The 15,296-nt window shown below is 42.4% G+C and overlaps 1 protein-coding gene across 3 annotated transcripts in view; it reads right to left on the bottom strand.

Moving 5' to 3' along the window:
- Positions 1–1,015: 1,015 nt before the first annotated feature.
- PPM1K (protein phosphatase, Mg2+/Mn2+ dependent 1K) overlaps positions 1,016–15,296 on the bottom strand; it is a 32,285-nt gene continuing 18,004 nt past the window's right edge. For all 3 annotated transcript variants that reach the window (XM_070948328.1, XM_070948329.1, XM_070948330.1), the window contains 4 exons: positions 10,718–10,883; positions 10,387–10,531; positions 8,083–8,217; positions 1,016–5,370 (listed from right to left, as the gene is read on the bottom strand). In XM_070948328.1, the coding sequence (XP_070804429.1) occupies positions 5,239–5,370; positions 8,083–8,217; positions 10,387–10,531; positions 10,718–10,883 (578 nt within the window). In that variant the 3' untranslated portion in view covers positions 1,016–5,238. The remainder of the gene's footprint in view (positions 5,371–8,082; positions 8,218–10,386; positions 10,532–10,717; positions 10,884–15,296) is intronic.

The raw sequence follows: 15,296 nt of genomic DNA, 5'->3' as shown, positions 1-15,296 counted from the left end.
AGCCTGTTTAGTTTCACTCTCCAAATTTGGGTTAAAGTGGCATGCTACTTCAATTACTAATTAATTTGACAGGCCCTTCTGACTGCTCGCTAGGGAAAAACCCTGGCAAAAGTTTACAAATAAGTATCTCATCTAACATGGTTGATTTCTCTCAAAGTTTGCCATGGAGAGAATCCAATTTTGCATTGCCTGAGCTATTTGACGTAATGCGTGCCACTATCTCGTGCCAACATCTTCCACTTCATTAATTCACATGTCCGGATTTTTGTAACTACTGTTAAGCTATTTCTCCATTGTATATATTGCAAGCAAACATGTAGACAGAGCTGCCTTTGTCGTTCAACATTTTGAGGCGTACATTTTCTGCGTTAAAAATAGTGACATGAAATAGATCTGCTTGAAGAGAGGGTAATACCATGCTGTCGCTGAGCTTCCCTTTCAAGGATGTCTTCTAATACAAGGGAGATGGATGGTGTCTCATTCGTGGATGGCTTCATTTGGAGTCGTCCTTCCAATCTTTGATTTTATGAATGGAATACAAGAACCTAGTTCACAACATAATGTAATTTGTTTTGCTTGGGTTTGGTGTGTTGTGTAAACTTAACCATTGTGGTTTGTCAGTTAGGTTAATAAAGTAGCATGTGAACATTCCTAAGGCGGACCCAATATAACAAGTCATATTATTTGCCTACCAAACCCAGCACCGTCTATGCAGGCTGGGAATAACACACCATTGAGATCTTTTTAATTGGAGATCCAATTAACCTCTGTATAGAAAGCACACAGTCCGTAAAATTACATCCTTCTCCCTTGACAAAGCAAGTTGAAAATCCTGCTTTAAATTCCCACCCAGCAGGGCAATAAATCTGGCTGGGAATATCTGGGGAATGCTAGATTTGGGCAACATTGCATTGGATTAAGTTCTTGGATAGGAAGATGGACAGCGTCTACATTTGATAAATAAATATTATGAAAAACTATGCAGCTGAAGAGAAAAGAAAAAGAAGGCAGAAAGCACTAGGGAGCAGGCTCTTTTATTTCAAATGTTTTCAGTCTTCCATTTGCTCCAAGACAAATATACAGTTGTAAAATAAACCAGTGAAAATGACATAACAAGCCAGTCATCTTTACACTCGTTCAAAATATGTACATATTTTATCACAATACCCGATATTTTGGACAGTCTTGCCTTCAACCCAAACAATAAATGGTGATGAAAAGCAACCAAGAGATACGGTGCCATGCAAGAGGACATAAACAAATGCATCATTAAAACAGTCCTATCTTTTTTTTTTTTTTTTGCATAATTAAAACAGTCCTATCTTTTGCAAGGCCTGTGCAGCTCCTTTGGAAATTGCTTCCACGGGGTGACGCATACAAGAACATGCACTGCAACATTGGAAATAAAACCGAAAGGAAGCATATTGTACCAACAAAAGAATAAATAAGCCTTAAGAAATAAGTATAGTCTCATAAACATTTGTGCGACTTTCACCACAATCATTTCCCATCTTACATCCTACAGAAATACAGCAGCTAAGGCCAACACATATCTTACAACGCCTCCTCCAGGAAATCTGGATTGCTGAGGGTACATTTTTGACATGCTTTCTAAAACAGAAATGCATAGTGATTTTATAGAAGCACACTTTAGATTTTTTTTTTAAATTAATTTTGATGTGCCAGTTTGCCAAACCTTTCTAGATATTCAGGAATAGTAATCTTTTCTTAACCATTATTTGTTTCCTCCTGTGCAGGAGGCACTGCAGCTTCATAACCTTGGGAAACTTTCCCTGCAATACATTCAATGTGGTGAGAAAATTTACCTATTGTTTGGGATCAATAAACGGTGTGTCAAAACACACCTCAACTTCCTTTCCTAAATCCCAGCTGGTTTGCCTATTTCCTTTCCCAAATGTATGCTTATGCAGCTTAAATATGCTGGAATTGAAGAATATGAAAACATAGGGCAACTTTCACTCAGCCATCTGATACAAAACACACCTTGAATGAACCGGTGATAGCACACTGACTACACAGGTAAACCACAGGTAAATCTATATACCACCGTCCAGTTTCTCCTGGTTACAAAGGAAATGGCAACTGAGTTCAATTCCATGTCTACTGAACTATCACTAGATCAATAAGGGATGCAGGATAATAAATGTCTTCAACCTTGTGATATTCTAAGCTGGATGGGGGCAACTATTCCCGTAACTCAGGTGTTTGATAAACCTCTTTTGCAATCGACAACAGGAAGCAAACAATTGCATCTTCCAAACCTGGATTTCTTGTAGCTAAAAAGGGCTGCAATTAGTTTAGTGCCTTGATGCTTTCAGTCACAACCTAAAATGATTTCTTTGAAAGTTTTACAATTTTTTTTCCTAACCAGTCAATTTCAGATTTACACTATACAATACATATTGCCTTTTAATATATAGTGCCTTTAAAGATATATATTAAGATTAGATTTATGAATTTCCTGACTGAGATTCCCTTTATTTCTAGATTTATGAGTGCCAAAGGAAATAATCTGCATGTCCTTGTGTTTATTGCTGTAACTTTAAAAAAATTTGCCAGCCATGTCAGCTGAAGGAATGGGTATTTAGGATAGGATAACTAAGATTAGAGCTCTAGAGGAAAATTCCATTTTTCTGAAAATGGCATGTGCTTTGTGGGGATAGGGCCATAGTAAAGGGAAAAACATATTATCTTTCCCTGCATTCAGTAATTATTAGCTTCCTTTTCTTTTATGAGCTGCTGCTATTGAGTGTTTTTTTTCCTAAGAGAAAAAAGCTGAATCATGGCCAAAACTGCTCCTTTTCCTGGAAGTATATTTGCGTCATATATTTATATTATATAATGGTGATAATTCTGATTTAGCACACGGAAGAGATGGTGTTTTTATTATAGCGAACAAGAACAAAACAAAAGCCCTTTTTTAAAAAAAAAATAATCCCAGGAAGAACAAAATGTTTTTAACATCAATACACACCACTTTAGTGTCTTAAATGATAGCAACTGATAAAAGTAAACTTAACCGTTAAAGTCTATATAATCGTATTATAGAAACTGTGCATATAGAATACAAATAAAAATTTACAGCAGACAAAAACAGAACAACACCGGGGTGCTGCCTGCAAAGTCTTTCACAAGTTCAAAGGATCCGTTATGAACAGGCAAATGTAGAGAGGCAGCGTCGGAATGATTGACACCAAAGTGGTTTTCGGTGCTACAGGATTAGATGTGCAGTTGTGTAAAGTCCATCGTTCACATTGTGACCAGGGTTCAACTAAATGGCTCAGTGCTATTATTCCTACATGTGAAGTAACTCTATGCAGGGGAAGACGAATATTGCATTATACATTTGACATTTATTTCCCTTTTAGTCCAAGGAAATGCTCCCAATGTTTATATTGTAGCCATAGGCATCCATCAGAAGTCACAATAACATTATGAAGTGCATCATCATGACACCATCCTACAACGTTATGTAATTTGTATCTGTCCCCGGATTGATGCCAATCACATTCGTCCGATGAGGTCATGACAAAGGTTTCCTCATTTGCTCTCTCAAGGATATCTATGACTCAGGAGGCCTCCAGCTTTCTCACACCTTGTGCGTACAAATATATTAATAGGGACTGGAAATTCAATATCCACCAGTAACATTACACTCACAACGTATGTAGGTGGCACTGGACTAAATGAGGGGTGTTTTGAAGAGTCATTGGGTTTTTTCATCCCAAAGGCTGGAAGCTTCTAAGATCATCAAATCTCACGAGGCTGCAGTTCTCTTACTCGGCAAAAAATGTGTGATATTTCGGCACTGTCATGAGATCTCACCGTTGAGACAAACAACTTCAGATTTAGAAATATAGATGTTAGCACCAGTACTTCTGCTCTCTTTTCCACCTGATATTCTCAGGTGGATAATAAAACACTTGAAATTCCCAATCAGATGGGTGTAATCAGCGGCCAGCATCAAAAGGGCAGAAAGTTGGAGAAGGCTGCCCAGGGGAATTGACAGATGTCTGGGCCATGAAATTAACCTTGCTTTTACTTCAATTTCTGTAGCCTTGCTGAGGAACACACAGATTTGTTCTCTTTCACAGCTGGAATTTAAAATGTGAAAGGATAGAATCTTTTGAAAATATATTATTTAGCCTCTCTGAAACTTTCAGTTCCCTCCAATGTTTACTTTAGATAAAAGTTGGGGATGATTCTAAGCAGACTTTTTTAGACGATGTTCTTTCAAATAGCCAGAAGCTAGAAAACCGAGTGGGTTTACCTCATCTTTTTTCTCAACTGTGAAACAAACCAAAATAATCTCATCACCAAAATTCATTGCATTAAAAGCTGTGCATGAATACTTAGAAAAGGAATTTAAGAGTAGCCAATGTGGAACTTTTTTTTTTTTTAAGGAGGGGTTTTAGCACTGGCCCCTTTAAAGAAAGAAAGAAGAAAAAAACCAGAATTCATTTGATATTTTTGAGAACGTGTACTAACACAGCATATCGTGGTTAGTACTGTTTCAAAAGCTATAGTGCATCTCGAGTCATATATTAGACAAAATGCAGATATTTAACCAAGTGTACAACTCTCTCTCTCTCTCTACTTTTGAAAGAAAGGGGACATCAGTACAGGAAGTACACAGTTATATCTCTGCCTTTGGGCTCCACAATCCTGAGGCTTATCAGTCTTGAGACCAAAGTGCTGCTTTTTAAGAGTTGAACTATTCTAACCCGCAATCTGACAGTGATGGTGAACTAACAATTAAACCCACCTCTCCAACTCTCCTGGTAGTCTTTGAATTTCCTTTTACACAGGATGGAATAGCGAAGGAGATAAAATGCTATTTTTCTTGGCCTTTGGTTCCTCAACTGCAGTGCTGTGCAGTCTGCTTGCATCTGCCACATTCCTTCATTTCTCTAAAACATCTCCAGAACACCAGGAGAAACAGGTGATACCACAATGACAGTCAGCCACAAAAATATCAGCATCTTTCTTGCCCCTGCAGACGTCCACATGGAAGGACCAAAAGTGTGAGAATGCTCGGTTTGAGAGAAGCTAGTAACAAAGACATTTGTTAAGAGGTGACATCAAGTTAACAGCTGTTTGCTACCCAAGCAGAAAGGGCATTTTGCTAGAAGAGATGGAGGGATTTTTTTTTAACCTACATATCACCTTTCTGCAATCTACATCTTTAAACGTTCAGCAGCTTGGTGCAGAAGATGCTCACGCCCAGCGTCCACTTGAACCAAAACCCCGGCTGAAGGAAAAATTGATCTCGGAGTTTTTGTATTTGCCCCATGCTCCAAAGGGCACTACAATAGCGGTGCCGTTATCTTCTGTCCCGTACTGCATAGCCTTGTAGAACAATGAGAAAGGCAGAAGTTTTAGTTTCACTCTCAATCACCAATCTTCAAACAATTTCAGTTGCAGTGTTGAGACGATCTGACAACCATGGTAGTCATTCTCATTCCAGCCTCAAATAAAATGTTTAAAGGATATTTTAAAGGGGGGGGGGGGAATAGGAAGTTGTCATTCTATAGAACAAACATGAACTTTGGGTTCCGTGGTGCTCTCTGAGCCTGATTGTACTTGACTGCAGACGTTTCATAATCCTACTAAGCAACATCATCAGAGCCCTGATGATGTTACCTAGCTGGGTAATTAAATGTCTGCCTGGAAACAACCAGCCTCAGAGAGCCCCAAGGACTCCACAGTTCAACCCTGAGCTACAAATATTCTCTTCTATTGATAAAGGTGAACTTTATTATTATGTTCATTTATAAGAATTCCTGGAGGCCCAGCTTGGCCTCAATAGGATAAATAAAAATAATATATGGTGACAGCTCATTGCTTTGATGAGGAGAATGTTCCAGCTCTCACAGAAAAGCAAAGATAAACTAAGCAGGGGACCAGCAAAAATATTAAACCATATCAGGGAGTCTTTTTAGTAACCTCTAAATAAAATCTAATGGAAGATTTTCCTATCAGATCACCCTCTATAAAGAGAAGGAAAACTTTTTTCTGTTTCTAAAACCAAACTGTTTCTGTGGGTATCTTATGGAAACAGTTATTATCCAGGAGTGAGAATTTCCCACAGTCCAAAGGACGAGCAATTTTTCCTGCCCCTTTCCTTACCCAATCATGCTGAAGTGCCCCAGGATGACGACATTATCAAAAGAAACAAGGATTAATTTGGGGGCCTTTTTTCAAACTTTTGGGTGGGAGCTCAAGAGTGGAAATTCTGTCCTGCTTAAGCCCTCCAATTTTAGTGAAAACATCATGGTTTCTAACAGGGAGGGAGGGAGGGAGGATGGATGGATGCTGGGGAAGCTGTACATATCCCATGACTGGCCTTAGACCAGGGGTGTCAAATTCAATTTCATTGAGGGCCGCATCAGGGTTGTGTTTGACCTTGGGGGGGATGGGGGGGGCATGGCCAGTTCGATGTCACTTGTGCCGGGGGCATCTGTAGTGGCCCAAGTGCTCAGCCAACAAAAACAGGCTCCCGAATTTCATTTTCAGCTGCGATGGTCTCCTGCAACCTCTGCCAGTTACAATGAGCTCAAGAGGGCCGCACATGGTCCTCCTGAGCTTCGTTTTCACTGGCAGAGACACCGTGGGCCGGTCCTTCTCTGTTTTCAAGGCAGCCCCGCGGGCCAGATCTAAGCACCCTGTGGGTCAGATCCAGCCCGCAGGCCTTGAGTTTGACACCTCTGCCTTAGACTGTCCTGTAATTGTAACTTCTAAAATCATACCAGAGTGCCAGATGGCAAGCTATCCATGTTGTTTTAGAATTATTACCACCCCCTTCGGAGACATGAAAACAAAACAGGCTTTTCTGATTGCATCAGCTGTAAAAGTTTACAAGAAGATACCTCATCCTTAAATTGTGGAATTTAAGGATGCTCTCTAAGCTTGGTTACTTGTTGCAGACATTTTATTAGAGATAGTCCTTGACTTCTATGACCAGTTGCCTAGCAACAGAACCCACCCAACGGTAATTATGACCCAGTTCCAAAGTTTCAACCGCTCTTTCCCCCCACCCCGCCTAAGTCACATGATTGCATTTGCCCAGCAACCAGCCAGCATTTTCAGCCATTTGCAGAGTTGCATGACTGCGACAGTTTTCCCAAAAGCCAGCATTTACTTCCCATTTTCAGCAAAAGTGTCTCTTGCTTCACAAGGGCAACACTTGCTTAACTACTGTGGCATTCACTCTACGACACTGCATTCACTAAACGATCACCACAAAAAAGGTTATAAAATTGGGTCACTTACACGGCTTTATTATGACCATTACCACTGTAATGGACAGGCACCGTTATGGTTCTAGACCAGTGTTTCCCAAACTTGGCTATTTTAAGATGCATGGACTTCAATTCCCAGAATTCCCCAACCAGTATGCCTGGTTGAGGAATTCTGGGAGTTGAAGTCCATACATCTTCAAAGGGTCAAGTTTGGGAAACACTGTTCTAGACCAAGGACTATCTAGACCCAACTAGAGTCTTGGTGGTCCAGCAGACTAAAGCACTGTTAAGTTAACACCAGCTGCCTTGCAATTTGCAATTACTGCAAGTTCAAATCTCACCAGGCTCAAGGTTGACTCAGCCTTCCATCCTTTTGAGGTAGGTAAAATGAGGACCCAGATTGTGGGGGCAATAAGCTGACTTTGTATAAAAAAGAACACCGCTTGGGGGGCGGGGGCGGGGGAGCAAAGCCCTACTAAGCAGGTATATACAAAAGTATGAAGGCTATTGCTTAACGCATTGTAAGCTGCCCTGAGTCTCCGGAGAAGGGCGGCATATAAATCGAACCAATAAATAAATAAATAAATAAACTAGGCAACACCAGTGGGAGCATCACCGGTGCACTGATGATTTTACCTAGCTAGGTAATGAAATGCCTGCAACCAAACAACCAAGCTGAGAGAGCACCAAAACCTTAACAGTTCCTCTTTCAGCTACTGATATTCTCTTCCACTGGAATCATACATGGTGTCCCAGAAATGCAGGTACCGTTAGCTGAAAGTTGGCCAGTAACCACTGTTCCCAAGGCAGAAATACCAACCTGTTCAGTGATGATGCGAGCTGCTTCGGTCGGATCATGACACTGGTTAACAAAATCACAAATCTCTTGGCTGTTTACCATAAAATTGATGCCATCTGTGGTCAGGACCAAGAAGCTGTCGCTTGTATGGTGCAACTAAAGCAACACAAAGAATATACAAATTATCTAGACTTAAGATGCTCTAGTACAGGGCTGTCAAACTCACAACCCACGGGCCAAATGCATCACACAGTGACCACGCCCAGTTTAGCGGGGGGGGGGGGCGCGAATCACGTGACGACATGACGATGAGAGTTGGACACCCCTGCTCTAGTAGAAACTGCTACACAGAGATTAATAATGAAAAAAACTTGTTTGGATTCTATTTTTATGCAAACTGACCTAACTGGCTCTTCCTAAACTAAAAATAGGAACACCTATTTTAGTTGGCACACTTCCCAGTTCCAAAATAGCACACATCAGATAAGGTTGGATGCAAAAATATATAAATTAGAGCAACGGTCTCCAACTTTCCCGGTTTGGCCAGAGGCAGGGAAGAGATGTGGGATGGTTTCATGTGCGCATGCAAGCAGCTTTTACAAATGCAGCATTGCATGCACTCAGAAGCTCGCCCACCACTTCCACGTCCCGGTTCTGAGTGAGCGGCAGCCTGGCACTGGGTCATGATCCGGGAGTTGGGGATCATTGAATTAGAGCTGTGATGGCAAACCTCACACGGAGCCATATCGGTGGGCACGCAAGTTCAGCTCTGGCGCGCTGATTTTCAGGACTTCTGGGCCCACCAGTCAGCAAACGGGCCATTTTCAACCTCTGGAGTGCCTCCGGGGGGATGGGGAAGGCTGTTTTCGCCCTCCCCAGGCTCCTAGAAAGGCTCTGGAGCCCGGGGAAGAGTAAAAAACGGGTCTACCAGTCCCACTGTACCATTACATGCAAAAAGCGGGGGGAGGTCACGCGTGCATGCGCGGGGGGGGGGGGGGCGCATAGAATTATATGTGTGGGCATGCGTGTGTGTGGCCCCCCTGAGCTCCACCCGCTTTTGGCACGCGATGGCAAAAAGGTTAGCCATCACTAAATTAGAGCAATAAAGCACTCAAGTAACATCATATCACTGCAGTGGGCCTCATACCCTATACCTGCTGGAGATCTATTATTTTTATTATTAGGAACACCTTTCAGATGAAAAATATTTGCCTATTCCTGATTTAAGAAAAGATAAGTTTCTGAATTCTGCAGGGTGATCTATACGTAGATCCATATCGCACTCACACATCACTAGGGACACCATACGCATGATGGACTGCCCACTGTGTTATTCTCCTTTTGAGGTGAGCGATATTATCACTATACAATGAGGCAATGAAGTTCAAATATAAATAAAATTCTCAGTCCAGGATATGAGCATGAACTTGCTCAGTGCTGCCTAAAACAAGGATGTCACAACCAGGCATCCCACACAACCAGGGATGGGCTGCTGGGGATTCGCAGGGGTTCGGGAGAACCTCTAGCTAAGATTCTGTGCAGTTCAGAAAACCTCAAATCTCACTCGTGGCTGGCCCCACCCACCCCTCCCCTCCACGGAATCCTCATGCGGCCCGTTTTGGATGCAGGTAAGTGCATGGTGCATGTGGAGGCTCGGGGAGGGTGAAAAACGGGCCTACCAGAGGTTTCCAGCCTCCAGAGAGCCTCCGGAGCCTGGGGAGGCCATTTTCGCCCTCCCAGAGGCTAGAGGAAAGCCTCCGGAGCCTGGGGAGGGCAAAAACACGCCCCCCCCCCACGGTGCAGGAGGCTGACTAGGCCACGTCCACCATGGTCACATCCACCCAGCAACCGGCAGAGAACCCTTTGCTAAAATATTTGAAGCCCACCCCTGCATCAACTTGTTGCATACAAGTTGCATACAACTACTGTGTTTGTACCAAATAAGCTGTCAGCGTCTCAGAACTGACATAGAAAAGGGAGGAGAAGCCTGAACTTTTGCCTGCTAAATCCCTTTGAAGATTCGGTCTCCTTGGAGATGGGGAGGGGGGAGACATTCCTGTGACCTGACGAAGAAGAAATCAGGAAAGTGACTTGGAAGATAGCCAATGAGAAGCAGAGAATTGGGGATCGGAAAGGGAGGGATTGGGGGGCAAAGGTCAGTACTGACCGCGAAAAGAGTCAGGATCAGATTGCTGTGCTCAAATAAAGAGAAAATTTCCTTAAAGATCGGCAGTTTGGAAGCTCATTTATTTTGAGATAGCATTGAAACCTGACATAAGCTTTCAATAAGACCTGCGAGAGAAGGCATGCTACACAACTGCTTACCTGCACCCGTTTAGTTTCAGGTTCTGCAATCACACCGTATTTCTTGAGATCCAAATCTCCAATACTACGGCTCATCGCAAGTCTGCCATTTACATGGGGTTGCCCCAAACTGTTCCAGGCAACGAAACCACCACATTTCCTGATTCTTAAAAAGAAAAAATATAAAATAACAGCTACCATCGTGCATGTTATGTTTCTACAAACAATTCACACAATAATATTTACTTGAAGAATTCTGGCAAGTCATCCCATTTCTACAACTTCAAAAGACATCTCTTTAAAATTGGGGGGAGAAAAACTCAGCCTAAAGTGACATATTTTGCAGAGGTACCTTTCCTTCTCGTCCTTCCGTTCTGGAGTGTGATCGATGGTCAGTTTCTCGGCTTTTCCTTTGCGGCACAACAGCGCACGGCTATCGCCCACGCTGGCTACCACCAGCTCAATGCCATCTCGCAGCAGAGCCACCGTTGCTGTGGTCCCAGTATTCAGCAAGGTAGCTATAAATGTCACAGAGAGAGAGGTAATCAGCACCTGAGCCCCAAACTTCCCTACGGCATAGTTTCTTCAGCTTTAAATGGCATGGATTGTGCTAACTCCACTAAGGAGCCACCGCTTAAAAATATTTAAAGCTCTGAAGACATGAAAAGATGGAAGGAGCAAAGAGAAACACAACATGGCTTCATGGAAGAGGGAGGGGGTTATTAGCTAACAAGACCACAAGATACTAAAATGTACCAACAGCAGTAGCATTTAGACCAGTGGTGAAATCCAATTTTTTTTACTACCGGTTCTGTGGGCGTGGCTTGGTGGGCATGGTGTGGCTTGGTGGGCGTGGCAGAAGGATACTGCAAAATCTCCATTCCCACCTCACTCCAGGGGAAGGAGACTGCAAAATCTCCATTCCCACCCTACTCTGGGGCCAGCCAGAGGCAGTATTTGCCGGTTCTCCGAACTAAAATTCCGCTACCGGTTCTCCAGAACCTGTCAGAACTTGCTGGATGTCACCCCTGATTTAGACTTATATACTGCTCCACAATGCTTCACAGCACTCTCTGAGTGGTTTATAAATGTCAGCATATTGTCCCCCCAACAATCTGGGTCCTCCTTTTACCAATCTCAGAAGGATGGAAGGAAGGCTGAATCAACCTCGAGCCAGTCAGGATCGAACTCCTGGTGTGTGCGCAGAGCTAGCCTGCAATACTGCATTCTAACCACTGCACCACCATAGCTCTTCAATGTAAGTTGAATGTTAAGTTATAGAGCATAATTCCCCACCCACTCTCTCTATACATCCTATATAAGAATCCTTGATTCTTACAAGATAGGAATAGACAATCTGGGGTTCTAGGGCAGAGGTCTCCAACCTTGGTAACTTTAAGACTTGTGGGCTTCAATTCCCAGAGTTCCTCAGCCAGCTCTGGGAGTTGAAGTCCACAAGTCTTAGAGTTGCCAAGGTTGGAGACCCCTGCTCTAGGGCACATATGAACCCCAGAGACTTCCAAGCCATTTTTTAGTCTTTTATTGACTCTGGATAGGGTTAAACTTTCCCTGGAAAAGCAAGTCTGAGATTCAGGGAGGGTCCTTCAGGGCTACCGCTTGACCAGTAGAAGGAATGGCCAAGATTTTCTCAACTTAATCAAGCCCATTAGTTGTGGCTCTTTTTGGAACACCGAGCCTTGGCAAGAGTGATTGATGCTTTTAGACTGCAGTGGCTCAGTGGCTAAGACACTGAGCTTGTCGATCAAAAGGTCGACAGTTCAGCGGTTCAAATCCTTAGTGCCGCGTAACGGGGTGAGCTCCCGTTACTTGTCCCAGCTTCTGCCAACCTAGCAGTTCAAAAGCACATAAAAAATACAAGTAGAAAAATAGGGACCACCTTTGGTGGGAAGGTAACAGCATTCCCTGCCTTTTGCGTTTAGTCATGCCGGCCACATGACCATGGAGACGTCTTCAGACAGCGCTGGCTCTTCGGCTTTGAAATGGAGATGAGCACCGCCCCCTAGAGTCGGGAATGACTAGCACATATGTGCGAGGGGAATCTTTTACCTTTTAGAATACTATACTTGGGACTGCTTCTGAAAACTGCTTGAAAAACTACAGCTGGTCCAGAAGGCAGCTGGGTCAAAGGAAAGCCACTCTGGCAGAATAGTAATTGCCGAATTGTTTACTGCTTACCAATGGGTTACCAAGTGCTATTCAAATGACAAAACCGATGTAGAATTTAAATGGGGTGGGGAGAAATAACAAGATACTCAGTCCCTGATTATTTGAAAGGGCTGTATCTTCCAAACAGATTCAATACATCCTGGACAGATTAAAAAAATATGCATGAAGCCTTGTTGTGCTATGCAAACTCCATAGACTCAAACAAAAAGGGAAAGAAAATCGAGATACATTCCTAGAACTCTACTACTACTATTATTTAAAACAGGTATTTTAAATAGTTCTTCAATACTGTCCTTGAGTTTTATGTAAGAATGACAATTTCCAGGGAGGTAGGTTTTCTTCCTCCACTCCTTTTATGCAGGCCATGTATTAATAATAGTCAAACGTCCTGATTATTTTTACAGCACATGTTTGACTCTAAGAACGCATCTTTAGCAATGCATTAGGCAGCCCACCAACCAAATCTTATCAGCAAAAAAGTATGCTTATGATTTCAATGTTTCGTTATTGTGAAATGCAGAGAATTAATATGCTTTATAGGCAATCTACTTGGAGTGCTTAAAATAAAGTGAGTTAAGATAAGAAATGGGAAAAACAGAACTTTTGAGACAGGCAATTTGAACCTTTTTGTGCTCTCCGTAAAATACCTGTTTTAATCAGCGAGTAAAACACTATGAGAAGACAGTTGCTTTCTTCCCTTCAATCCCCTTCAATGCTTAAAGGCTAAGTCTCAAGACCACCAACAATCTCCCCAGTCGATTCCTTGCTTTTGGAAATGCTGCTTCCAACAATAGAATCCTTTTGTTCCAAGGTATAAATCAGTAACTCCCCAGATATGTTGAACTACCAACTCCTGCAAGCGCAGCCTAGCTAGGAATGATCAGAATAGCAATGGCACTTAAGACTTATGTATACCGCTTCACAGTGCTTTACAGCACTCTCTAAGCTATGTAGAGAGTCAGCATATTGTCCCCAACAATCTGGGTCCTTATTTTACCCACCTCGGAAGGATGCCAGGCTGAATCAATCTTGAGCTGGTTAGGATCGAACTCCTGGCAATGGGCAGAGTCAGCCTGCAATACTGCATTCTAACCACTGCACCCCCACGACTCCAGAATGGTAGTCCAACATTTCTGAAGGGCACTGGGTTAAAGGAAGGTCAGTCTAACTGCTGGACATAGCAAATTAATGGGCTTATTTTTTTCATATGTTTCAGACTGCATGGGAGATCCGAAGGTCCTCCATTTAAAGCAGTAGAGAAGAAAATGGCAGATATAATGATTCTGCCACGAAAAACACATATTTTTCAGGGCCAGGATAATGCTTCATACTGACTCTATCAATGGCAATTAAAAAGTAATCATTCTTGGATCAGGGTTAATTCTCTGGCTGCATTCAGGCACGTCACTAAATCATGATGCTTCAAATTGCTCTTCAGATTAACACTATGAATTCAATATTTCCTCCTCTTTGAGGTTGCCAGTGCAACAGCGTTAGGAAATTGCACAACTGTCAGTAGGTTTACACACGACGCAAAATTGTTAAATTAGCCATTAATTGGCTGTGTTCACACAACAGTTTAACAGCCTTAAGCCATAGTTTACAAAACAGCTAAGTTGTACAGGTATACAAAACATACTAAGCAAATATAAACACTGGTGTAATGTTATGAGAATCCAGCCAATATGTGAAAGCTTCAGAAAGTAAACTATAGGTTAGTACAAAATGTGTTGGGTCAGTCTAAGTATACTATTTTTAGAGACCTGTAGGAGCTACTCATGGAGCTAACACATCTACAAATCACACCCCGTCATTATCAGGGTTAGATAAAATAGCAACGAAGTACCGGGACCAGTATTACGAAGGCTTTTTCCAGTGAAACTAACTCTGCTCCTTTTATCAGATTTGGGTGGATTTGTTTCAGATAATATTTAAGATCAGCTGGGTTGTTTTCAAATGACAAGTTCTTACAGGGTTTAAAAAAAAAAAAAAAGGAAAATTTCCTACTTCAGGGGTGAAATCTAAAATTTGTTACTACTGGTTCTGTGGGCGTGGCTTGGTGGGGGAGGGTGTAATGTGACTGGGTGGGCGTGGCCAATTTTTTTTTTTTACTTTTAAAACCATTTTTACATGGAAAACCATGTAAAAAAATGCTTTCAAAAGGCTCTGACGATCCCAGCTGAGTTGCCTGTCGACCAGGCAACTCAGCTGGGATCGTCAGAGCTTGGATCATCAGAGCCATTTAAAAGAAAAAAAAGGCTCTGATGATCGCGCGGCTCAGCTGGGCATGGGGGGCGGGGGCAGGGATTTTTGCTACCGGTTCTCCGAACTGCCCGCCCCCATCGCTACCTACTCGCCCGAGCCAGTCCAAACCGGGAACATTTCACCCCTGTCCTACTTCATATGTATGAAAGTGGCTTTTCAAAAGGCAACTGGACTTTCTTGGGGGTTTTTTCCTTTGAAAACTGAAGAAGCTTCTTGGATGAGAAGCGAAACATTTTCAAGGGAAAAAAACTTAAGAAAGTCCAGTTGCCTTTTGAAAAGCACCTTTGGGACAACCTGGATGACTGAGAAATCTCCATAGGCGTTTCATATGTACCTACGAAATGAATGCCAATCCTATGTCCTTAATTTCTAGTTTCATTAACTGGAAATCTCTTTGCCCTATAAGATTTGAGACTTGTAAGACTTCTTTAATATGGATAGCATATTAAAGAATATTAATAACAACCATGGAAAGCATC

Source organism: Pituophis catenifer, unplaced genomic scaffold, assembly GCF_029215685.1.
Source record: "Pituophis catenifer annectens isolate HBS135680 unplaced genomic scaffold, rPitCat1.0.hap2 SCAF_8, whole genome shotgun sequence".
NCBI lineage: Eukaryota > Metazoa > Chordata > Lepidosauria > Squamata > Colubridae > Pituophis > Pituophis catenifer.
Note: the sequence above shows the minus strand (reverse complement) of the source record. Positions and strands in the feature narration are given on the sequence as shown.